We start from the raw sequence: 23567 nt of genomic DNA, 5'->3' as shown, positions 1-23567 counted from the left end.
TAAAATATTTTAAATATACACCAAATTTATTATCTAAATTAAAAAATAGACTTTCGTCCATCGATTTGTTGAGAGATCAATTAAATGCTAGCTTAGCTTTTGCTGACAAGGATTAATTGGCGACGTAGCGTCAACTCAGCATACCTTTCTCGCCAAATGAGCGACACATGTCCACCTAACACAGGCTTACACACCCATCACCTATTTCCTGTTCGTCGAACGCTCTCTTGACTATTTAGTCTCCCAAAAATATCACGTTTTTTCCCAAATTTGAATATAAATTCATCACATGTGTTCGACGAGTGAGAAAGAGATGATGAGTTTGTGGGCCCTTGTCAGGGGTTAGGTGGACATGTGTCACTGTGTCATTCATTTGGTGAGAAATGTTTGCTGAGATGGCGCTACGTCATCAAATAATTCTGGTCAGCAAAAACCAGGCTGACATTTAATTGATCTCTCAACGAATCAATAGACGGAAGTTCATTTTTCAATTTAAATAGTAGATCGGGTGTATATTTGAAATATTTTAAAGTTCGTAGATCCCGTTGAAATAACATATATAATTATGTGTCTAAATTGAATTTATACCATATTTGTTTGAGATGGACTTATATGTCTTGGGGATATCAACCAATAATGCTACTCTTACCATCTTTTTGTACCATAATTTTATACCATCTGATGTGGCTGCTTAGGTGGACAACCACATCACCAAATACAATTCACATTTTTATTCTTTTTATTAATTTTCAATTATTAAAATAAACTAAAGAAAACTGAATTTCAGTTTAACACAAATTCACGATTGACGTCGTTTCTTCTCCCTTCCCACCTGCGCTCCCCTTCTCCGTCGCTTTGCCCACCCGTGCTCTCTGGTGGGCAAACATCGATGGTCCAGTGGGGCACCTATCACTTGGTTAGTTTGGTCTATAATTGATTTTTTTATAAGTTTTTTTGTATTCTTTTCGGATCTCTGGTGTTGTAAACTAATCTCCTTTGTTGGTGCTTTTTTAATTTTATTTGATGACTGCGATTCTTTTTTGTCTCTGTCGTTGCTAATCATTTCGGTCGGATCACCTCTATGCTTTCATTTGTGTATGTCAATTGTTCATTGGTGGTATTGCAGACATACTTACGTATTTAATTAATGTTCAATTGAGTTAGGAGGGAAGACATTGATTACTCTTCCTACTAAGAAAGCAAAGTGGAGGCCAGGCGAGCATCTTTATTCATTTGCTATTCAGAGAACAAATTAGATTTAATTCATGGATTTCTGTTCTAAGATGTTCTAAAAAAGGTGAAATTAACTTATTGGTTAGGCAAAACATGTAGACGAATTAATTTGCTGGAGGATTATTATAATTATGTCTTTTTTTTATTAATCGGCCAGCAACAATTTTATTGATGATATATAAAATGCAAAAGGGAATACAGAGCATCCATAGAACAGGTGATTATAATCAGATTTTCAGTATATGTTTTGGTATGAAAGATTATTGTTTTTTCTATTATTCTTTTGAAGTAGAACCAGAGAACAAAACAAAAGATTATAATCAGGTTTTTTAGTTTTTCTAGTCGCACAAGATTTGTATTATTTAGTTAAGATTAAAGAACTACTAACTTACTCGATCTTTTGTTTGGTTTAAGTGTTTAAACAATGACAATGGGCACCGAGAAATCCCCTAAAGAATCAAAGGACACTCACATGAATATCAATGGTCCAAATTATCAAGGTAATTTGTTTACTGTGAAAAGAATTTGGAATTTTGTTTATAGTTCTCTTGAAAATTATGTCAATTTAATTTATAGAATTTTCAACTTTATGATTTGGCATGCACGTACTCTTGAAAATGAATTGTTATTATGTTTACATATATAGCATGTTGAATGATTTTAGGAAAGGGAGTATGTTCAAATAATTCTGCAAGTTTGGACATCATTCAAGAAGATGACATGGCTGAAATTCAATCTAATATGGTTAAAATAGAAAATAATGGGGATAAAATAGAAAATGATGAGACTGCAATGGAGGATATAATGAATGCAGAAGAAAAAATACAGGAGCCTTATGTTGGAAAGATGTTTAATAGTAGTGATGAGGTGTTTGAATATTATAAAGAATATGGAAGACAATCTGGGTTCGCAGTGATAAGGAGATCATCAACGAAGGGAGATGATGGTGAAGTGAAATATATTACTTTTTCATGTGCTCGATCAGGCAATTCAGAAAGTAGTTCAAGTAATATTCTAAAGCCACGTCCAAGTATAAAGAATAATTGTGAGGCTAAGATTAGAACAGGTTTAAGCTTGGGTGGGAGATGGCGTGTAAACTCTATCAAGCTTGATCATAATCATGAGTTAATTCCAGATAAATCTCGTTATTGGAGGTGCAATCGGGAGATAAGCTCACATGTAAGAAGGAAGCTTGAAGTGAATGATAGAGCTGGAATAAGGTTAAACAAAAATTATAATTCAGTTGTTGTTGAAGTGGGGGGCCATGAGAATATGTCATTTTTGGAAAAGGATTGTAGAAACTATATTGAAAAGGTTAGGAGATTACGGCTTGGGGAAGGAGATGCTACTGCAATTCAGAACTATTTTATAAATATGCAAGCTCATAATGCAAATTTCTTCTATGCAATTGATTTAGATGACGATGGTCGTTTAAGAAATGTGTTTTGGGCAGATGCAAGGAGTAGGGCGGCATATGAGGAATTTGGAGACGTTGTTACATTTGACACAACTTATTTGACCAATAAGTATGACATGCCATTTGCTCCATTTGTGGGAGTCAATCATCATGGTCTATCGATTTTGCTCGGATGTGGCTTGATTTCACATGAAGATACTAACACCTTTATTTGGTTGTTTCAATCTTGGCTGGCATGTATGTCTGGGCGTGCTCCAATTGGAATAATTACAGATCAAGCCAAAGCCATGAAAAAAGCGATTGAGTTTGTCTTTCCTAAAACTAGACATCGTTGGTGCTTATGGCATATAATGAAGAAGATTCCTGAAAAATTAAAAAGTTACAAGCAATATGAGTCTATTAGATTTGACTTGCAAAATATTGTATATGACTCAATGACTCATGATGAGTTTGAAGAACGTTGGTGTGAGATGGTTGAAAAATATAAGTTACACAACAATGATTGGTTAAATAGTATATATAATGAGAGGTATTGTTGGGTGCCAAGATTTGTGAAAAACAGTTTTTGGGCAGGAATGTCTACCACACAACGTAGTGAGAGTATGAATGCTTTTTTTGATGGCTATGTAAATTCTAAAACTACTTTAAAACAGTTTGTGGAGCAATATGAGAATGCATTGAGGAGTAAGGTGGAAAAAGAGACTCATGCAGATTTCAAGTCTTCCTCTTCACGTGTTCATTGTGCTACCCATTATGAGATGGAAAAGCAAGCTCAAGATGTTTACACAATTTCAAAATTTAAGGAGTTTCAGCATGAATTAACAAGTAAGATGTATTGTGATTTGGTTTCAGTTAAAGTTGATGGCCCAATTTTGGAGTATGAAATATCTGAAGATATCTTGATCGGGGACAGAAAAAAAAGTATTAATTTCAAGGTTTGTTTTAGTGAATGTGACAAGGAAGTTAAGTGCAATTGTTGCATGTTTGAGTTTAAAGGTATATTATGCAGACATGCAATTTATGTTTTAATTCGCCATAAGATACACTTAATTCCGGATAAATATATCATGCGAAGATGGAGGAAGGATGTGATGAGATATCACACAAGGGTTAAAATCAATTATGATGATTGGAATGCTACACCTGAAGCACATCGATCTGATAAGATGCAAAAGGTTTTTAATGACATAAAGGAATTAGCAAATGATTCGGATGATAAATGCATGATTGTGATAAATTGGATGCATAAAATAAAGGAGGAAATATGCAAACATGAAGAAGTTTGTACAGGCAGTCAACCAACTCCTGAGTCGCCTGTTCACATTCCGAATCCAAGTCAACGTATACTTACTCCATTAGCAGTTAGACGAAAAGGTCGTCCACCGTTTAAAAGGAAGCAATCTACAATAGAGAAAGTTATTAAAAGAAAACAAAGAAGTGAAAAGAAGAACAAAGCTAATAAAAACAATATTGACGAAGGAGAAGGAATGAATAAGGTAAATAAAATGACAATTTCTATCTTTTACATATAAAGCCAATAAAATGTTACATCTTGTGCTTGTATTGTTTTTTGTAGGATTTTCAACCGATGCAAAGTGATTCCATTTGTCATGTACATGGTCCAGTTCCCACTTTCAAAACTGGTTATGTAGTCGGAACACAAGAGAGTAATATTGTTGTGAAGGTATGGCATGAATATATTGTTCTTGTTTGTCTAAGTTAAAATCATTTTTTTATAATTACTTACACACTTTTTAATTCAGGATTCTCAAGTACCACAAGGTATTCATGTTGACATGGGTCACAAACAATATCCTACAGGTCGTGGTTGTAATGTGAGTTATGAAATTTGATTGTTATTGCCCTATTTCATTTTTATTTTTTTTGAAGTATTTATTTATTTACTAAACATATATATATATATGTTGTAGGAAAATATGAACATGTCATTGGGGGTCACTCAAGGTGGTCATGCAAACGACCTGTACAGTGGATATGAGAGAGGAAATTTAACTTGTCCTACTCTCCAGGAAAATCAATTTCAGGTAATATTAAGATGCTTGTTTTTAAAAATTTTGGTGTTCTTTTTATTTATTTACATGTTATATTACAATGCTCTGTTTATGATTTTCCTTTTTAATTTTTTTCTTAGGGTCACCAGCATCAATATTGGGATGAAGGTTACAGTATAGACAATATGCCTAGCTCTAGTTCGAGGCGAAAGGATGACCAAGAACTTAACTGATAGATGGAAGCAAAAAGTTTTGTTTGAGTTGTAACATTTTCTTACAATGCTCTTTCTTTGAGACCTCAGATAAAAAGGAATTATTTTAAACTGAGTGTTTATGGAGCATAAATTTCTTATTTAGTTTGGTCTAGTCAAATATCTACAGTTTCAGATTTTTGTTTCATGTATCAAACGAAATTCACGGTTTAGTAAAATGGAATAATTTGAAATGAAATTTTGATATGTATGCAAGCTGATCTCTTTATAATTTTAGTCCTTTGAGATTTCCTTGGTTGTTTATTTGTGTATCAATGAAGACGAGAGGTTTGGAAGGACCTGTTCCAATTTTTATTAGCTAAGCGTGCACCATGGTAAACAAACTTTGTGCTTCTGCAAGGCAATTTGCCTTCAAAGTGGGTACCTCTCTGGCATCTTTGAGATTTAGCTGGTAACTCACAAGTATGTATGCTACATTATTGTCTGACTGTTTCACAGTGGATTCACCTTATCAATCATCATTCCCTCATATTGATTAATGATAAATGCAAGGAAATCTTTTGAAACTACTGGGGCACATGGAGAACAAGTTGACAAGAAATTGAAAGATAAACCACTTTAATTATAAAATTTGTCTTCAATATGTTACAAACTTACAATATGATCCGATGGTATAAGGAAAAGCAAAAAAAACTGAAACATAAAGAAAATGAAATTAAAAGCATTTGAACCTCCAGTAATCATACGTAAAGTGGCTCATTAGACCTCAGAAAAGTCTCAGACCCAAAAAGAAAGAAAGACATCAAGAAATTCATGGTACATACTACATAGCCAGTGCCTTGTGAGTCAGTTGTGACCACTGATTGGAATTGGTGTCAATTGTTCTTGCGAGAAGGCGCTTATGGCTGGTATTTTTCATAAATTCTCATAATTAATTTCCTTCACATTAATGTGGAAGTTCATGGCTAGCCAGGCTTGCATTGAACAACATCCATCAACCCTTCTACATGTTTCAGGGGCTCTCACAATCATGGTAAGCTTTCCCAACAATTAGACCTTGTAAATTGTTGTGCCAACATATCTGGAGCAGTAATGAAAAAGTTAGAAGCCTAGAATGAGAGGATAGATACCTTTTGACATATATAGTTGGTGATGAATGAACTATGATGACCATTTGGATACTAAACTTCATTGCTTATCAGATAATCTAGTGCAAATATTAAAATTGCTGAATTGAATGATGAACATCAAGTTTCAACATTATCATACCATTTAAGCTCACTGACCAAAGAGGCAACAAGCTTAGCAACTATTCCTTAGAAAAATTGATAGTCTCTCTACTCTAAAAATATGCGATTCTTTATGTGTTTCTAGAAAAGCCTAACAAAGATGTATAATTTACACATAAGACTGCATATACACTTAGATTCCTATTAGCAAAAAACCACAATAGAAGAAGAAATCTATTAGGCAGAACATCTTAGAATAGAAATCCATGAATTAAATCTAATTTGTTCTCTGAATAGCAAATGAATAAAGATGCTCGCCTGGCCTCCACTTTGCTTTCTTAGTAGGAAGAGTAATCAATGTCTTCCCTCCTAACTCAATTGAACATTAATTAAATACGTAAGTATGTCTGCAATACCACCAATGAACAATTGACATACACAAATGAAAGCATAGAGGTGATCCGACCGAAATGATTAGCAACGACAGAGATAAAAAAGACTCGCAGTCATCAAATAAAATTAAAAAAGCACCAACAAAGGAGATTAGTTTACAACACCAGAGATCCGAAAAGAATACAAAAAAATTTATTAAAAAATCAATTATAGACCAAACTAACCAAGTGATAGGCGCCCCACTGGACCATCGATGTTTGCCCACCAGAGAGCACGAGTGGGCAAAGCGACGGAGAAGGGGAGCGCAGGTGAGAAGGGAGAAGAAACGACGTCAATCGTGGATTTGTGTTAAACTGAAATTCAGTTTTCTTTGGTTTATTTTAATAATTGAAAATTAATAAAAAGAATAAAAATGTGAATTGTATTTGGTGATGTGGTTGTCCACCTAAGCAGCCACATCAGATGGTATAAAATTATGGTACAAAAAGATGGTAAAAGTAGCATTATTGGGATATCAACATGTGGTATGGTATATGGATCCTCCCATCTCTCTCTATCTCTCTTCTCTCTCTCTTTTTCTTTTTTTCTCTCTCTCATGGTACAACACTGTCAACACATATATAGTATTTTTCGGAATAATGCTATACTTACCACATTCTTATACCACATTTTTATACCATCTGACGTGTCATTACTTTATTGGACAAACTTTTTCTTTTCTTTTTTGGGTTTTTGTTTTTATTTTTTAGTATCCAATGTATGAATGCCATGTAAGTTGCCACATAAGGTGGTATAAAATTATGGTATAAAAATGTGGTATATGTAGCACTACTCTATTTTTCGAGATAAGTAAGTTTTATTCTATTTGCGAGAGATAATATTCTATTCTTTATAATATTATTGCGAGAGATAATATTTTAAATATCGCAAATGTTAAACCAATTTCATTTTTTTTTTTTTTGAGAAAACCAATTTCACATTTTAAATAGAGTTATCATTTCTTTTTCTTTCTTTTATTTTTCTATAGAGACGATAGCAACACGCCAACACTTACTAGAATTTGTATTTTTCTTAAAAAAACTTCGTTTATTTGTGGGGTTGTTTGGCAAAAAAACAGTTGTGGGGTTGTATACCTTTGTGGATAACAGGGCAACGAGCGTTGTTACTCTGAGGAATCCAATTCTTCAAGATTCAGCAAAATCGTCTTGGAAAGTTGGGTTTCTCGTAGATTTGCTTTACAGATTCTCTTAAGCTTATTTTACTTTTTATTTTTTCGTTTGCCATCTCTCTTATCAATCGTCTAGCTCAGCCACTTTCACATTCTTGGCAATGGTTATTATTCAAATGAGTTTGAGTTGCTGATGGGTTTTTGTGGCCAAGAGACTGCTTTCAAATGGGAATAGCTTAGATTTTCGATATCTATGCAGCAGTGGTCTTTTTACTGCGGTTGTGGCCAGGGGTGGATCTACAATGGGGTCAATGGGGTCACTTGACCCCATGAACCCAGAAATGCTAAGCTTAAGGAAAAATCTTGACCCTATGAATGAAGCTTGGGTGTTGGTGGCAGCCATGGCTGGTAAGGGCAAGATTGCAGATTTGCAGGAAGAACCAGAACAGAGGAAGCAGGGAGCAGGGGCGACCGCCATGGCTGGTAGGGGCAAGATTGCAGATGGATTCAGACCAGACCTCCTGCGCACAATGACAAAAATGAAGAAACTCGATCACCCAGACCAGACCATCGCCCCAACTTGCTTGAACTGCTGAAGGCGACACGCCGACGCCCCTGCACAGCTGCGCGCCTGTCGCCGTCGCCCCTGCTCCCTCACCGTCGCCCGTCGCCCCCTGCTCCGCTGCTCGCTCAGTCACTCGCATCCGCCCCTGCTGCCTCTACTCTCTGCCTCTTAATCTTGCCCCCACAAGAGTTGAGTTCTGGATCCGCCACTGGTTGTGGCTGCGTGAAGCAGTTTTCTGAGGAAATGGGTTCTTCTTTGATGGGTTTAGTGTATGTCGGTTGCTATCAAGTGGGTAGAGTTCAGATTTTTGGCATTCCTTGGAAAATGGTTCGTTTTTCCAATATGCTGCTTTTCTTGTAGCTCGTGGTTGATTTCTTTTGTGAGTTTGAGGAATTTAGCTCTGCAATCGTTTCTTGCTGCATAAAATTTGAGGCTTTTGCATAGGAAATTATGAGAGTTGACAGAGGAAATTCTGTTTTGTTGAATTGGGCAGCGTGTTATGCTTCTACATAATTGGCTTTTAGTTCAAGTTTGCATTTCTATGATCAATTACTGGCTTTACTTCCCTGAATTGAAAGGGTTTCTGATTCCTAAGTTCAAAGATCTTTTTTCCTTCAAATTTTGCTTAATGAAAGGAAGAGGAAAGCTTGCAAGGTGGAATCCAGCTGGCGCTTTCTCCGTGGAAGTGAGAGCAGATATGGATTTGTGGGTTGTTGCAGCAGTGCCGGAGCTGGATATTTGACTAAAGTATTGGCAGAAGTAAATCTTGAGATGCAAATCTTGAGAAATCGGAGTCCCCAAGCTATTCCTTTCGCAGATAGGCACAGAGAAAGAAAGTGGTTTTGGGACAGAGGTGGTTTCTCCAAGTGGGTATGATGATGAAAAGCTGGGAAGCTTGGTGAATTACCAAGACTGCAATGAAATAAATCACCAGTATGCTCAGCAAACAGAAATGAAATTGGGGATGGACGTAGGCTAAGTAATGATATTGATGACAATACTGGTGCCCTATTGCCTAAATCTTTGAATGGAGAAAGGGATTCTTTTCATGTTCCTCTGAGGAACAGAAGCCCTTTTAGAACTGAGCGGTCATATGGGCATGATGTGAAGCCGCTAAGTTCCTTAGAGAGTTGCCTTACGGCTCAATTATATAAAGAACATGCTGAAATGGAAGAGTATATGCTTACCCTTCCATCACCAGCCACTCCAAGTATGAGGCCATTGTGTATGACTGATGGAAGCCAAATAATCAGCAGGGCAATGGTGATCATGTCAGTGCACAGATTGGAATTGAGGAAAATAAGCTGCATAAGGAAGCCTTTAAAAAAAAACAAATGAAAATGTCTGAGGGTGCCTCCACTACCAAAACTTTGTTATTTGGATCTCCCGAAGAAGATGAAAATTAAGACAGGAAAAGGGTGGAATGGAAGATTAAGTGGTCACATTAAAATGGTCAATGGAAAACACATCCATTCTGAAGGTGATACTCTTCTCATATTTTGGGCTAATTTTATTTTTGGTATAATTCTCAATATTATCCAGATGTTTCTAGACTAGAAATTCCACTTCCTAAGAGGAACATGTATGTTTGTTTTAGAGGCTATTCAAGTCTGTCTCTTTGCTTAAAACTTTTTGCGTCCTGTCCTTGCCTCTGCATTTTCTATTTCTTAGAAGGTATGTTATATCTTGAAAGCAGGGAAAATCAAGTTATGTATACTGTTATACAGGAAGGGGGTACATATTCTCCAACACTAAGTGTTATGCTTGTTCTTTATTAAGTTGCCAAGTCCAAGACACTAATAAACAGGTCCTAAAAGCATATCTGACTAAACCCAACTATTATGAAAAGTTCTTGGGTAGATTTTTACTTTAATATTCCTTTACCAAACATTGTTTGTTTTTTTTGTTTTGCTAAAATTTACCATACATCATAGGGAGCGAGCAACAGAAAACCAAAAAGCAAAGAGAAAGCAGCAGGTAGATCTGAGAGAAGGGAAAACAAAAACAATTGTATACAGCGGTAACTTGCATTTCAATCTTCTGTTTTTTTTACTTCTTTTGAATTTTTCATTTTGTGTTCTTCTCGATTTTTGTTTGGTATCCCTTTGCAAGTTTCATTCATGAATATTTAAGTTTGAGACTTCTTATGACATTTTGCTTTCAGACAGATTTGTCTGAGACAGATATAAATGGAAGGGTTGCTGGGTTTGTCACGAATCACCCCAATTCGTACTCATTTTAGGCAAAATCACCTTCCTTCTGTTCAAACACTCTCATTGCAATTTACGAAAAGTTTGTATAGAAATAGAAGTCAAGTTGGGTTGGAACAAAATTCCAAATTATTTAACCCAGTTGCTGCTTCAATTCAACCATTAGAAGATTCCTACACATTGAGCCACTTTGACAACAGGCTACCGCCCAAAGGTAATCTGATTGATTGAATCTAGGAATTTGTATCTGCATCTGCATCCGTGGTTTAAAATTGGTCTTAGGAAAAAGATGGGTTTACTGTGAATTTAGTATGGTATTTTGATTCATTGGAGCTTAAAACCTAGTTTTGTAAAATAGATTTATATTTAGTTGGTAGAAAGTATGGCACTATTGCTTGTTGAGCATCAAACTGATGCACAGAAATGACGTATGGAGTTGATGTTCAAAGACTAAAAGAACAGTTTCCCCACCTAGGCATAAGAGTATGAGCTTATGGATTGGGTTGTTGAAACTAAAAAAAAATAAAAAAAAATAGAAAGAAGATAAATAAAGATAAGTCTTGAAACTTTCAGAACCATATGGACTTGGTTGATGGTTTTATTTTAATGCTTATAGAGGTCCTTGATGTATGGAGAAGTGCTGATGCGGTGTGCTTCGATGTGGATATCATGGTTTGCCTTGATGAGGGCATTGATGAACTTGCAGAGTTTTGTGGAGCTGGAAAGGCTGTTGCAATGGACTGCTAGGTTGGAGTCAGTTATTGGAATTGCTTTCGTTTTTCATTGTAGATTTTTTAGCTCTAATTGCAGTTCGCATTCTTGCCAGGGCAATGTATGGTTCAGTACTTTTTGAGGATGCTTTGGCTGCCAGACTAAATTTGTTCAATCCTTCCCGTTCTCAAGTCCAAGATTTTCTTGAAAAGAGGCCCCCAAGGTAGGAGTGCTTCGTTTACTGTCCCTGAATTCTGAAGTCTCAGGGCCAAGATTTTGGAGTACCTCTTTCAATCAAAGCCATTGAGTAATGGTTATTATTATAATGGCCTGATTTCCTGATATAATGGTTCTTCTACACAGTTGAGCCAAAATAATGATCTTCCAATATTTATATATGCTTTCCTTTAAGGGATATTGGTGAGAGGGCAGATATGAAATGATTTGGAGTCTGATTATCATTGTTATGGGACTCATAAAGAGCTTCCTACACGTGATCTCACATATAAATATAGAATTAGCTTATGATGGAGAATAAATTGAAAATTCAATATTCTCTCCTTATATTATTATTGTTAACCGAGTTAACTTCTTCTAAAGCCTGCTGCATCAATTCTTGGGATACCACCTGAAAATGTGTTTGCCAATCAACTTCTGTTTAGAAGTTCTGGGGAGTTTCTGGGTTTTGACAAAAATGAGTACACTTCTAGGAGTGGAGGAAAAGCCACTGCAGTTCAACAAATAATATGGAAGGTTGGACTATAGCTTTTTGTTCGATGTTTTAGTTGCCAAGTGTGTTGCTTGCAAAGCTTATATATTAAACTGGTTTTCCAGGCTCATAGTTACAAGAAAGTAATCATGATTGGGAATGGTGCGACTGATCTTGAGGTTAGTAAATTACTCAAATGCTATCTCACAATAAGATTTGTTTTGTGTTTGCTGTGGTTCACACACTAGCATGCAGCCATGTATATACAACTAATTGATAATCATGCTCAACGGGCCTTGATTGAAATGAAGAATTCTGTATCCTAAAACAACCTGATAAGTAGATTGATCCAATATTCTGGGGCAAAAGAAAGGAAGAGCCAAGAATCAGGATTCTTTCATGTTCTGTCAATTGAAGTCAACTTTTTTAGGATGGTTGTCAAAATTGAAGTGTCATGTACATTTCTCTGATATCTAAGCATGATTTTTTTTTTTTGGCCAAGATATCTAAGCATGATTAATGTAATAATCTTTTCTTTAAGCTGACACATGAAGTTCTCCATCCAATATCGTTTTCTCTATATCCAGGCCCGTCAACCTGGAGGTGCGGACTTGTTCATTTGTTATGCTGGTGTTTAACTTCGAGAGGCTGTTTCGAAAAAAGGCTGATGGCTAGTTTTTAATTTCGAAGACTTGATAAGTTCCTTGGAAGAGCCTGTACTCCTTTGAGCCCTAGTCATTCTTTATTTTGTGCTATTGTTTCTCTTTTGGGCTGCCTGCATTGCTGCATTATATAGTTACATTATTCTTATTTTTACAAGGTTGTGTATAAAACTCATAAGAAGATGAATAAGGAGTTTGATTCCAATCTATTGTTCATCCTTATTCATAAAGGAGAGGAGTAGATTGTTTGCTTGTAAGTATATCTAATTGATTGACAATCTTAGATAGCTGGAAACAATGAGTCACTGAGTATATCAGACAGAGTCACAGACGTGAGACGACCAAATTTTAATTTTTAGCCACTGTGAGACGTCCAATTACAGTTATTGATATACTTAGTATTACAATCTAAGACAAAATCTAATATGGAATAATCTTAGGCCCCGTTTGTTTGACCGGAATGTTATAATGAGAATGTAAATTGTATTCCATTTCTGACTATCCTGGAATGAAATGGTTTTATAAATTCCTATTCTAGTGTTTAGCATAAGTTAGGAATTAAGACAAAGGAATTGAAACCCTACACCAAATTTTTAACAATTTTCCTGGAATACCCATTTTTTCTTTAAAAGCCAAAAAAAAATATTGAAAGAAATTATAATCCATCTTTCTGTTTTTTAGTTTCAAAAAATATCATTCTTATATATGTATATATACAAGAATGCTCTAAAACTAACTAGTTAGTAAGTTAATACAAAACTAACCACCCTGTTGGGCCCACTGCACAATGTAATTTCAAAATCCAAACCGTTTATTTTGTAGGCCATACTTTAAAGATCATTCATGTAAAAAATCTTCAAAATCGGAAGTCATTTAGCTATTTGATTATAATAACAACTATTTCTATGCTTTTATCGAAAATACTGATCGTCTATTTATTTGATCTCAATTAGATGACTACATGATTTTCGATTTAGTTGATTTTTTGCAATGATGATCTTTGAAGTATGGCCTAAATAATTGATGGTTCGGATTATGAAATTACTGATGTGGTGGGCCCAAAAGCATGGTTAGCTTCGTATTAACTTGCTAACTGGTTAGCTTTAGAGCACTCCTCTGTATATATATATATATATACATATATACATATATACATGCTCCTTCTATTGAGGTATACATCAACTTATTTATGTTGAGGTATATCATATTAGGGTCCACATGAGTCGTTTTGCATTGATCTGAACTGTTTATTTTTAACATCTCCATTGATAGATCATCCTTGCAAAAAATTAGCCAAATTGGAAATCATTTGACTATCTAACTTTAATCAAATAAATGGACGAACCAAATATTTTCGATGAAATTGTTCATTTGTTTTATCAAAGTTAGATAGGCAAATGATTTCCGATTTGACTAATTTTTTGCAAGGAAGATCTATCAATGAAAATGATCCTTGCGAACGGTTCGGATCGACATAAAACGACTCGTGTGGGCCTCAATAAGGTCATACCTCAATAGAAGGAGCCTCTATATATATATATCGTTTTATGTCGATCTGAACCGTTCGCAAGGATCATCTTCATTGATAGATCTTCTTTACAAAAAATTAGTCAAATCGGAAATCATTTGTCTATCTAACTTTGATTAAACAAATGAACGGTTTCATCGAAAATATTTAGTTCGTCTATTTATTTGATCAAAGTTAGATAGGCAAATGATTTTCAATTTGACTAAGTTTTTGCAAGGATGATCTATCAATGGAGATGTAAAAAATAAACGGTTTAGATCAACGCAAAACGACTCGTGTGTGCCTTAATAGGGTCATACCTCAACATAAATAAGTTGAGGTATACCTCAATAGAAGAAGGCTCTATATATATATATAGGCTCAATTTTGTGTCGATTCAAACCGTTCAATTTTTACATATCCATTGATAGATCATCCATGCAAAAAATTAGCCAAAATGAAAATCATTTGTCTATCTAACTTTGATAAAATAAATAGACGAACTAAATATTTTCGATGAAACCGTTCATTTGTTTAATCAAAATTAGATAGGCAAATGATTTCCGATTTGGCTAATTTTTTGCAAGGAGAATCTATCAATGAAGATGATCCTTGCGAACGGTTCGGATCAACACAAAACGACTTGTATGGAACCCAACAAAGTCATACCTCAATAGAAGGAGCCTCTATATATATATTAATACAATATATTCATGATTGTTTGTCTCTGCAACTTTTTCTGCGTTCTTTTTTAGTAGCCAATCAGACTAAGAAATTTTTTGAAAGGTTTCTCAATGAAACATTGTCCGACAATTACAAATTATATATCAATACAATTTTGTCACAATTAGAAATAATGAGAATGTAAATTGTATTCCATTTCTGATATAATGAGAATGTAAATTGATATAATGAGAATGTAAATTGAAAGATACATGTATTTTTTTTTTAATAAATGATATATCATTACTGAAAAATGAAAGGAAAATTTTTAAAAAAATTGGATAATTATATTTTTAGACAATTACAATACATAAATGTACACAAGTATTAGACCATAGCGGCGCTTCAAATGAGGTATATCCCATATTAGCCATAATGAGGTATGTTTTGTGAGACTAACTTTATATTGTAATTCAATGATGGAAGCTTTATATTTTATAAGTCTTTATTGAAGAATCATCTTGACGCAGCGTAACACGCAAATAAAGGAGACTAGGAAAAAACAGCGTTAACCCTAAGAAAGAATTTGGAGTCCACCAAAGAAATGAGAGAAATCTCAAGATTTTCTGATTGAAAAATGATAATAATAAATAATACAAACAACCAAAAAGGTTGTTTAAATACGTTCAGAACCCTAGACGTTCGAAATTCAAAACGGAAATAAAAATGGAAATAAAGTGCAATTTAGGAAATTTATTCAAAAATACTAAATTGTTTATTTGAAGCCCTAAACGAAGGAATTTGGCCAAAATAAGCCCTCGGTTAGAATCGTTATATCATGGGCCCATTTCTGACACTGGGCCGAGCTGAAGTTTGTTCCTTTTCTTGGCCTTCTTGCAGTCGAGTTGTTGCATGAACTGTTCTGCCATTTGTTCTACATCACATCTCTTATAAAAATTAGACAAATCGAAAACTGTTTAATCATTTGGTAAATGGTCATCATTTCAAGTGTTTATTAAAATCACTATATTCGTCTATTTATTCGATCAAAATTTAATTTTTTACATGGATAATTTTTGAATAGAGACTTAATAAATAGAATGTTTGGTGAAACTAATAGGTCCCACATGTTATATCTCACGACCAAAATGAGGTAAATTTGGCCCTCATTGGACAATTATATCAATGTAATTCCTCATTTTTTTTTGGCCCGGAATGTAATTCCGTATTTTAATTGTCTAATATTATACACTATTTTGTAATCGTAAATAATACTATAATAGATACTATGACTAATTTTCTTGGTCAATTGATATTTTACATAAGAGAATACCATTCAACGCAACTCAATTGGTTTTTTTGGGTCGGAGCCTTTCTTTCTGATTCTGCGTTCTAGGGATTCCAAACCTGAAACAAAACCAAGCAACAATGGAGAAAAATGAGGGCACAAAGGATATTTACATCAAAGACCATGAAAATGGCACACTCAAAGTCACCTTGTTCAACGAAGATGGGACGTTTAAAGTCACATCTTTCTCTATCTGCTACGACGACGATGAAGAGGATGGTACATCTTAATTCCTCTCTAATTCTCCTTTGTTTATTAGGCTGCTCAGAAATTGTGAGAAATTATTTATTTATTTTTTTTAATTTTCTTTTAAGTTTTAGGTATGATTAGGAGATTTTGGATGAAAGTTTGATTGGCTTAGTCTGAGTGTACCACCGTACCGGTCTATATCATCTATATGCCACATTTTTTTTTGTCATGAGAACTTATTCCATGCTTGAGCCTCTGCATTGTTTTTTGCAGCAATAGATTTGCAAGAAGGTTGGGCGGCGGTGGAATCTGCTTTAGAAGAGCATGGTATTTCATGTGAACTGAATTCCGTATGTCATGTAAACTTAATGCTGTTTTTTAAAAGTCACTCTTATGTTGAATTTGTAAATATGAGTTTGATTGATCTTTGTGAAATCAACTCTATTTTTGATCAGTGGATTATTTCAAATTATGCATGTGTGATTTTATATATGCACATATATGTTAAATTGTTGTATTTATAATTATGTTCAGGATGACTTTTCCATGACCATCTCAACAACCAAAAAGACTAGATCCTTTGTAAGGGCTGAGCATCTTGTTAAACTCTTGTCTGTAGGTTTTCCTCCAGATCGGGTAAGATTTTTCTTTTTTACTTGAAAAACTCCAAGTATATATTTTTTCATGGAACTGATTTTTTATTTGAGCTATCTTGTATTAATCTTCTGATTTAAGTGCAGAACGTTTTGATTACAGGCAATACAAATACTGAATGGCAAAATGCAATGTGAAGTCATCGAGGCTTACCCTCCTAAAGATGGCCGGGCTTGCGGAGAATGTGGGACTTGCGAAGAATGTGAGAACAAGGAGGTAGGTATTGATTAAAATTCCTTCCACCTGTTCTTCAAACAAATGTAAGTTATGAACCTTTTATCATTTATGTTTCTGGAAGCATTCTCTGTAGTTGTGATGCAGCTAGGATGTTTTCAGTTCAAGCTTCAGCAATGTAACTGCATTGTGATTAATTAGAGCTTTTGTTTGATGTTAGAAAGGTTTAGCCTTTAGAGTTGGTTAGGGTTTAGTACTTTAGTGATAGCCTGGGTGTCCTACTACCTGTTCCATGAAGAGTCAGACCCAATCCCTCTTTCTAATGCTGGAGATTGCAAAAGCTCACTGTTTAATTAGCTTGTGCTAATCTCGACTATTGTGTGCAGTACGAATTTTGTGAATGGGTGGATCGCTTAGCAGGCCCCGAGGATTCCATCATAAAGGTGCATAAAGTGATCTGAATCATGTTTTGCTGCTTTTATTCTTTTTGCTGGTTGCTTCTCTGATTTTTCACTATATATAATTGGGAAGCAGGCACTTCGTAGAGTGACAGAATGTGATATTGTGGTTTCTGTAAGTGTTACTGTTTTTTTGTGATTTTGGTGGTTGTATTCTACATTTCTTTTTCTGGTCCTCCAACCTCCAGGTGAAGTGAGAATTACAAATTTAATGATTTTCAAGTTGCCTGTAAATGAATAGGGACCCAAGGTGTCTGTTATTGGTCCAGTTCAAGGAATAAAGACAGTCAGGAATATTGTGGTGGGCTGTATTAAGGATAAACGGTCTCCTCGATCTGAGGTCGCGACGCTTCTAAATAATCAAGCGGTGAATACTTTTGATGCATTGCATGTCTGAGTTGATATATATCATATATACATTGCATGCATGAGGTAGACGTAAGAAGTTAAGTCTTTTGCTTTGTAAGGTATTGCTGAGCTGATACTTTTCTTATGTGGGCATACAGCATCTTAAAGAAACTGTCGAGAAGCTAGAAAACCAAACTGGAATTACATCTATCATGGAGGTTGGTTGTTAGCTAACTACCCTTGTTTGTTGCTTCTGGTATTTGAAACTTGTTCACTGTTTTAAGCTTATACAACAGTAATTGGCATCTTGAACTTTTGATTATTAAACCGTACTGTAAGAGATAACTTTATGATTGTGGGCTATTAAATATTGGTGTGCTTTTTATTGGTTGTGCTCAATTAGGCAGTGCGGTTCATGAAAACCCAAATTATTTTTTGTGAACGTATTTATACAAAGTTTATGGAAGCACTGCACCGGATACAAGATACAGATGTGCTAGAGATGATTGCAGACAAGTTCAGGTCTTCAGTAAGTAACTATTTTACATATAGGCTATATTCATGCAATGCCCAATGGGCTTCTTGGGGTTTTTTGCCCCCTACATATTCAAACTGATAGTTTGTGTGAATTTTTTGGAGAAAAGAGATAGAACCATGATCTTGCTAATGCCTTCTGAATGGAACGTTGTGCTACAATCTATTGCTTACTAAAAGAGGCTGTGCATTTTCGATTTGCCTGTAGGAAAATTGCATAGTTCCTTTCAGCTATATGTCTATTACTAGTCTCAATAGAAGGATGATTTATTTGCTGTTAATGAGCAAATTCTTATGAGCATGATTTCTATAGGATTCTCCTGAAGTGCATGGTGATGCATCAGAGACGCTTTGTGCTATAACAAGGTTTGCTCCACCTGGACTTTCTACTAAAATCTCCAGCCCAAGGTAGCATTTGTTTTCTTCTTACATGTACTAAAAATTCTTATTCACTCATTTCTGCTCTAGCTTCTGTGCTGAAGTTCGTATGTACATGTATGTTATGCAGTTTTATACGAAGATTATTTCGACATGCTTTGGAGGACTCACGACCAAAATCTGTTCTCATTAACTCTTTGTCAGTATGCATCTCTTTGTTAGACCCAAGGAAGATAAAATTCGGAACGTGCGAATATAGGTATGGACGTCAAATTACTCATGGATCTAGAGTTACTGCTAATCCCGAGACTATTGTGTGCATGCTGGAGAGCCTAGGTAAAAAATTTATCTCCTTAATTTGGTGCATGGTACTTGCATTAAGTTAAGTTGGTGTTAATTCTGGACATCCATATTAATTAAAAAAAAAAAAAATCTGGTTGCATAATTTTAGTCGTTGGATGTTTGTTGATTATGCACAGAACAATTGAGCTGCTAACCTAACATCTAACCTCTACAAGCTAGCGAACTATGAAGGACAAAATTTTGTTCTTTGAAGGAGAATAAAAACTAAATACTGATAATCAGGCTACTATCCTGCAGGTAATTTGCTGAAGATTTTGGATGTTCCTTCGGTGGACAATGTGTTGTTAACTACATATGGCAAATTACAGCCACCTATTGGGAAACATCGTGTAAAGATATTAGAGTTCATTTCAGTATTACTGACGGTTGGCAGTGAAGCTGTTGAGAAGGAACTGATTTGTCTTGGAGCAGTACAAAGAATTTTAGACTTATTTTTTAAGTAGGTTCAGAGTTTTAATTTCTTGTTTTATAAAAAGTGAAATGATACAATTAAATACATGTTTATTCCCCAATTTTGTTCTGAGTATTCCAGGTACCCATTTAACAACTGTGCACATCACCAGATAGAGAACATAATAGTATCATGTTTGGAAAGCAAGAGTGCTACTCTTGTACAACATCTTCTTTGCGAGTGTGATCTAGTTGGAAAAATACTTCAAGCAGAAAAGAATTTCACATTGGCAGCTCATTCAAACAAGCCAACAATTCCTGCTGAGGGTAGATCCCCACCTAGGATAGGGAATATTGGACATTTAACACGCATATCCAACAAAATCATTCAACTGGGAAATAGCAATAGCGAGATTCAGACGTATCTGCAGGTTTTTATTTCTATTTTTTCACATTTATATATGTTTCTTTGTCTTTTAAGTTTAGTATTTATGAAATAAATATTTACAAGTGAATTCAAGTATTCGTTTATGGATTGAAGCCCAGTCTTCAAGATGTTTGTTTGAGTGGTCAGCTGACTCTTTCCACTTCTTGTCTTCTGGTGTTGATTCTTTGCATCCTCTACTCTTCTTTTTATTAATTTTACTCAATTATAAAAAGGTATAATATTCTTGGAAATTTTGTTGGTGTTTTCGCACTGTTGTTGAAGTTAGAAAAATCATGGAACTTAAATCTTTTGTTTGTTTGTTTTTTTTCTTCAGTAAACTACTTCTTACATTTTAACTTCAACTCCATTTTAATACTAGTTCAATTTGATTTCCTGTAGGGTTTATAAATTTATCCATCCCCATTTTTTGTTGTTGCTTTTGTATGTTTATGCAGTTATTACCAACTAAATGTGATTATCTTAACAGAATAGTACAAAACATGCTGCTATCATGTGATGAGAGGGATGTACACATAGGGTGTATACACCCTGTGGAAGTTTCTTTTCCAAGAAAAAGGTGTATAGCCTACTGTTTGCACTGTTCAGTCATTTTTAGAGTTCTAATTCTTTTGACAGGAAAACTGTGAGTGGACTGTTTGGCATACAAGTATTCTATCAAAGCGGAACCCAGTGGAGAATGTCTGGGCATGTGGGTATGTTTTTCCCCTAAAAGTAGTTGGTTTGCTTCTCTCACACAGAGTTGATTTCCAATTGAATATTCTTAGTCAAAAACTAGAAAAAGAATGAAAAACTTGGTTGATCTAAGTTGTCAAAATTTCGCATAACTAATCTATCAATTGGCCTCCTTCACAAATTAATTGGGCTTAGGCAGAAATGAATGGGATCCTGCACACATCAAAATATATGCTTGCTTTCTTTTATGGTGAAATATTACCTTGGTAAACAGCCCTCTTTTTCTTTGTTTTGTTATTAGAAACAAGAGTTCATTAATTAAAATGAAAAAGTTTAATGGTCTCTGTATACAGAAAACACATTACAACTAACAAAAATATAATGAAAACATAGTAAATAGCACTGATCACCCAAGATAACAACAGCCCTCCAATCTGAAAAAAAGTTGATGAAAAGGTATTTCGTGAAATTGTGAAAATACTGAAGCCCACAGTAATGCCCTTTGTCCCATAAAATTCCACCTCCTCTTCACTAGAGGTATCAAATTTGTTACTTCATCTGTCCAACGAAACTATTAAAAACACAACAATCCTTTGAATCTTATTGACTTATTTGTCGGTCTGTTTTATTCTTATTTATGTTGTTTTACTAATCTTATGCGTCCAGCTATCTAATCATGGTGTAATCAATTGTAACAGAGGACCAAACAGTGGCAAACGCAAAAGAAAAGAAGCAATTCGAAGTAGCAGCCCACCCCATTCCATCGAGTCCTCACCCCCATCCTCCCCACTCCCAAGGCCAAGCCTGGACCTGCGACCAACTATAATCATTACAGGAACGGACTTTGGATGGCATGTTAAAGTATATGGACCAGAAGAAGAAGACAATAATTAAGTGGACGCTTTTTCATATTTGAGTTTGTGTACTTTGCTTATGTCTTGAGACGCAAGTCAATGAGTTGGATATTGCATTGCATATGAGACAATAATCTGTAATGCACCCATTCAATGAGCCATTCCGTTAAATGTGAAGTCAATTTGTAACTGCATATTAATTTCTCTTACAGTGACGGCCATTGTTGCCTCAAAAATCTAATATCACATCTTTCAGTGTGAACTAAGTATACGGTTTGAGACGAGTGGGACTAGATACACATGTGCTCAGCGCACTAACACAACAGCGCTAATTTGCTTAAGCTCAAGCTTGGACTAGCCAAACTTTAAATTGGCCTCGTTTGGTATGGCTCATCTGTAGGACGAGCTGAGCTTCGACCTGGATTATTATAAAAGTAGGTCCAATTTTGGAGTGGACTAAAACCATATAGAAATTTAGATTTGTATTTGTACTTAAATTTAATTTTTTAGGCTAAGGTCCAAAAAATTAACTTTTAAAAAATTTTGACTTATTATCTAGTTTTTATGTTTTATAATTTAAAGTAATAAAAGAAAATATCCGTTTAAATTATACAAATATAAAAAAAATACATTAACCCACAAAATCGAAAAATAATCAAACAAGTAAAAAAAAAGCATATATATGTATATTTTAATTGTAATAATACCTAGGTTTATGTATATATATAGGTACATTTTAATTGTACCAATACCTAGGTTGATATATATATATATATTCGATTAGATGTGCACTTGATTTGAACGCTTGGTTTCAGCCACTGATCGCTCTGCCATGCTGCTTCATTTCCCGAGAAAGGTAAATCCCCATCTTTTCACCTCATTCCCTTCTAGGGTATAGAATGAGCTTGGTGGAGGCGTTGTGTTACGATTTAGCTCTGAGATTTTGAGCGCCCAAAATTCTAGAGTTAAACCATAACATAAACACCGACAACCATCGATCAATTGGTACAATTGAAATGTACCCATAAAATTTTTTTTTTCCTTATTTGATTATTTTCTATTTTTTAGGATGATGCATTTTTATTAGATTAATATAATTTAAATCCTACAATTAATTTTAGAATAATATGATAATATTATAATATTAAGATAATATAAAACTAGAATAATATTATGATAATATTAAGATTTAAATATTATTAATTTTAGAATAATATTAGACATTTTTGAAATTAAAAAAATCTAGACAATATTTTTGGACCTCAGTCAAAAATTAAAAAACATTAAGGTATTAGTCTAAGAGAGGAAATAAAATTAGACCGGCCTGTAAATGGCTCTTATTATAATATATAAAGGGATTAAAGGTCATATATTCTCACAAGTTGTGCTGGTTTGCACATACCAACTAGTAAACAAAAGATGAATCAAAGCCATAAATGTGATCTAGTTCAGCAACATATTATATAGGGTAATGGAAAAGGATTTATAGCATCTTATTTTTGACACAAGTTTTCAATGGGGCCTATTTCATATAGGAGTTTAACAATCTGAACCATTTATTTTGTAGGTCTCTATTAAAATATCATTTTTCCAAAAAATTAGGTAAATCGGAAACCATTTACCTACAAAGATTAAATGTTAAACATTTCAAGTGTTTATTTTGTTAACCACTTAATCTTTGTAAGTAAACGGTTTCTAATTTATCTAATTTTTTTGCAAAGATGATCATTTAATGAAGACTTAAAAAATAGACAGTTTGGATCATTGAAATCCTATATGGAATGGGCCTCATTGAAAACTTGTGTTAAAATTTGTATCAAAAATAGGATGCTATGGATCTGCCCCCTGGGGTAATAAGGGTTAATAATACATTATGTCTATTTTAGTAATTATAAACAGTCACATCAATTTTACATTAAAATTTAACAAACACTTTGATACTGTTTTTTGCACTCACATCACTTTTGAAAATATAGTTTATCAAACACTCAATTGCTTTACTTTACAGCTGACTTTACTTCACATCTGTTTTACTTCACAACAGTTTTTTCTCACAACAATACTAA

General features: G+C 34.4%; 2 protein-coding genes and 1 pseudogene across 9 annotated transcripts; all 3 read left to right on the top strand.

Annotated features, from left to right (window-relative positions):
• The first annotated feature begins 799 nt into the window (after positions 1 to 799).
• On the top strand, positions 800 to 5087 carry LOC147275135 (protein FAR1-RELATED SEQUENCE 5-like). Of its 3 annotated transcripts, none has more exons than XM_086227980.1 (7): positions 800 to 916; positions 1648 to 1733; positions 1898 to 4146; positions 4227 to 4334; positions 4414 to 4485; positions 4582 to 4695; positions 4803 to 5087. In XM_086227980.1, exons 2-7 carry the CDS (start codon positions 1658 to 1660, stop codon positions 4893 to 4895), a joined length of 2712 nt encoding a protein of 903 aa, XP_086084106.1. In that variant the 5' UTR covers positions 800 to 916; positions 1648 to 1657; the 3' UTR covers positions 4896 to 5087. The 3 variants fall into 3 exon arrangements, with proteins under 3 accessions (XP_086084106.1, XP_086084104.1, XP_086084105.1); XM_086227978.1 differs by having other exon boundaries at positions 817 to 1450; XM_086227979.1 differs by having other exon boundaries at positions 850 to 916; positions 1165 to 1733.
• A 2546-nt stretch (positions 5088 to 7633) lies between these two features.
• LOC147275134 (phosphoserine phosphatase, chloroplastic-like) lies at positions 7634 to 12726 on the top strand (annotated as a pseudogene). Its single transcript, XR_015119673.1, has 8 exons — positions 7634 to 9709; positions 10164 to 10249; positions 10398 to 10653; positions 11056 to 11186; positions 11266 to 11373; positions 11751 to 11903; positions 11985 to 12038; positions 12447 to 12726. The product of XR_015119673.1 is annotated as a phosphoserine phosphatase, chloroplastic-like (transcript).
• A 3305-nt stretch (positions 12727 to 16031) lies between these two features.
• LOC147275133 (uncharacterized) lies at positions 16032 to 21742 on the top strand. Of its 5 annotated transcripts, none has more exons than XM_086257300.1 (15): positions 16032 to 16258; positions 16502 to 16578; positions 16763 to 16864; positions 16985 to 17098; positions 17443 to 17499; positions 17591 to 17629; positions 17756 to 17854; positions 18021 to 18080; positions 18266 to 18391; positions 18710 to 18804; positions 18905 to 19110; positions 19375 to 19576; positions 19670 to 19958; positions 20591 to 20667; positions 21346 to 21742. In XM_086257300.1, exons 1-15 carry the CDS (start codon positions 16120 to 16122, stop codon positions 21539 to 21541), a joined length of 1878 nt encoding a protein of 625 aa, XP_086113426.1. In that variant the 5' UTR covers positions 16032 to 16119; the 3' UTR covers positions 21542 to 21742. The 5 variants fall into 5 exon arrangements, with proteins under 5 accessions (XP_086113426.1, XP_086113425.1, XP_086113428.1 ...); XM_086257299.1 differs by having other exon boundaries at positions 17756 to 17881; positions 21346 to 21741; XM_086257302.1 differs by having other exon boundaries at positions 17756 to 17881; positions 20591 to 20663; positions 21346 to 21482.
• The last annotated feature ends 1825 nt before the right edge of the window (positions 21743 to 23567 follow it).

This window comes from Dryas octopetala, chromosome 9, assembly GCF_963921425.1.
Source record: "Dryas octopetala chromosome 9, drDryOcto1.1, whole genome shotgun sequence".
In the NCBI taxonomy this organism is placed as follows: Eukaryota; Viridiplantae; Streptophyta; class Magnoliopsida; order Rosales; family Rosaceae; genus Dryas; species Dryas octopetala.
This window is presented reverse-complemented; position numbering and strand designations above follow the sequence as displayed.

Coding starts and splice junctions, on each gene's coding strand:
- LOC147275133 (XM_086257299.1), top strand. CDS start 16,120: ATGGAGAAAAATGAGGGCACAAAGGATATTTACATCAAAGACCATGAA. Junction 17,630..17,755: donor AATGTGATATTGTGGTTTCT/GTAAGTGTTACT, acceptor GTAAATGAATAG/GGACCCAAGGTGTCTGTTAT. Junction 20,668..21,345: donor GAGAATGTCTGGGCATGTGG/GTATGTTTTTCC, acceptor CAATTGTAACAG/AGGACCAAACAGTGGCAAAC.
- LOC147275135 (XM_086227980.1), top strand. CDS start 1,658: ATGACAATGGGCACCGAGAAATCCCCTAAAGAATCAAAGGACACTCAC. Junction 4,335..4,413: donor AGAGTAATATTGTTGTGAAG/GTATGGCATGAA, acceptor TTTTTAATTCAG/GATTCTCAAGTACCACAAGG. Junction 4,696..4,802: donor TCCAGGAAAATCAATTTCAG/GTAATATTAAGA, acceptor TTTTTTTCTTAG/GGTCACCAGCATCAATATTG.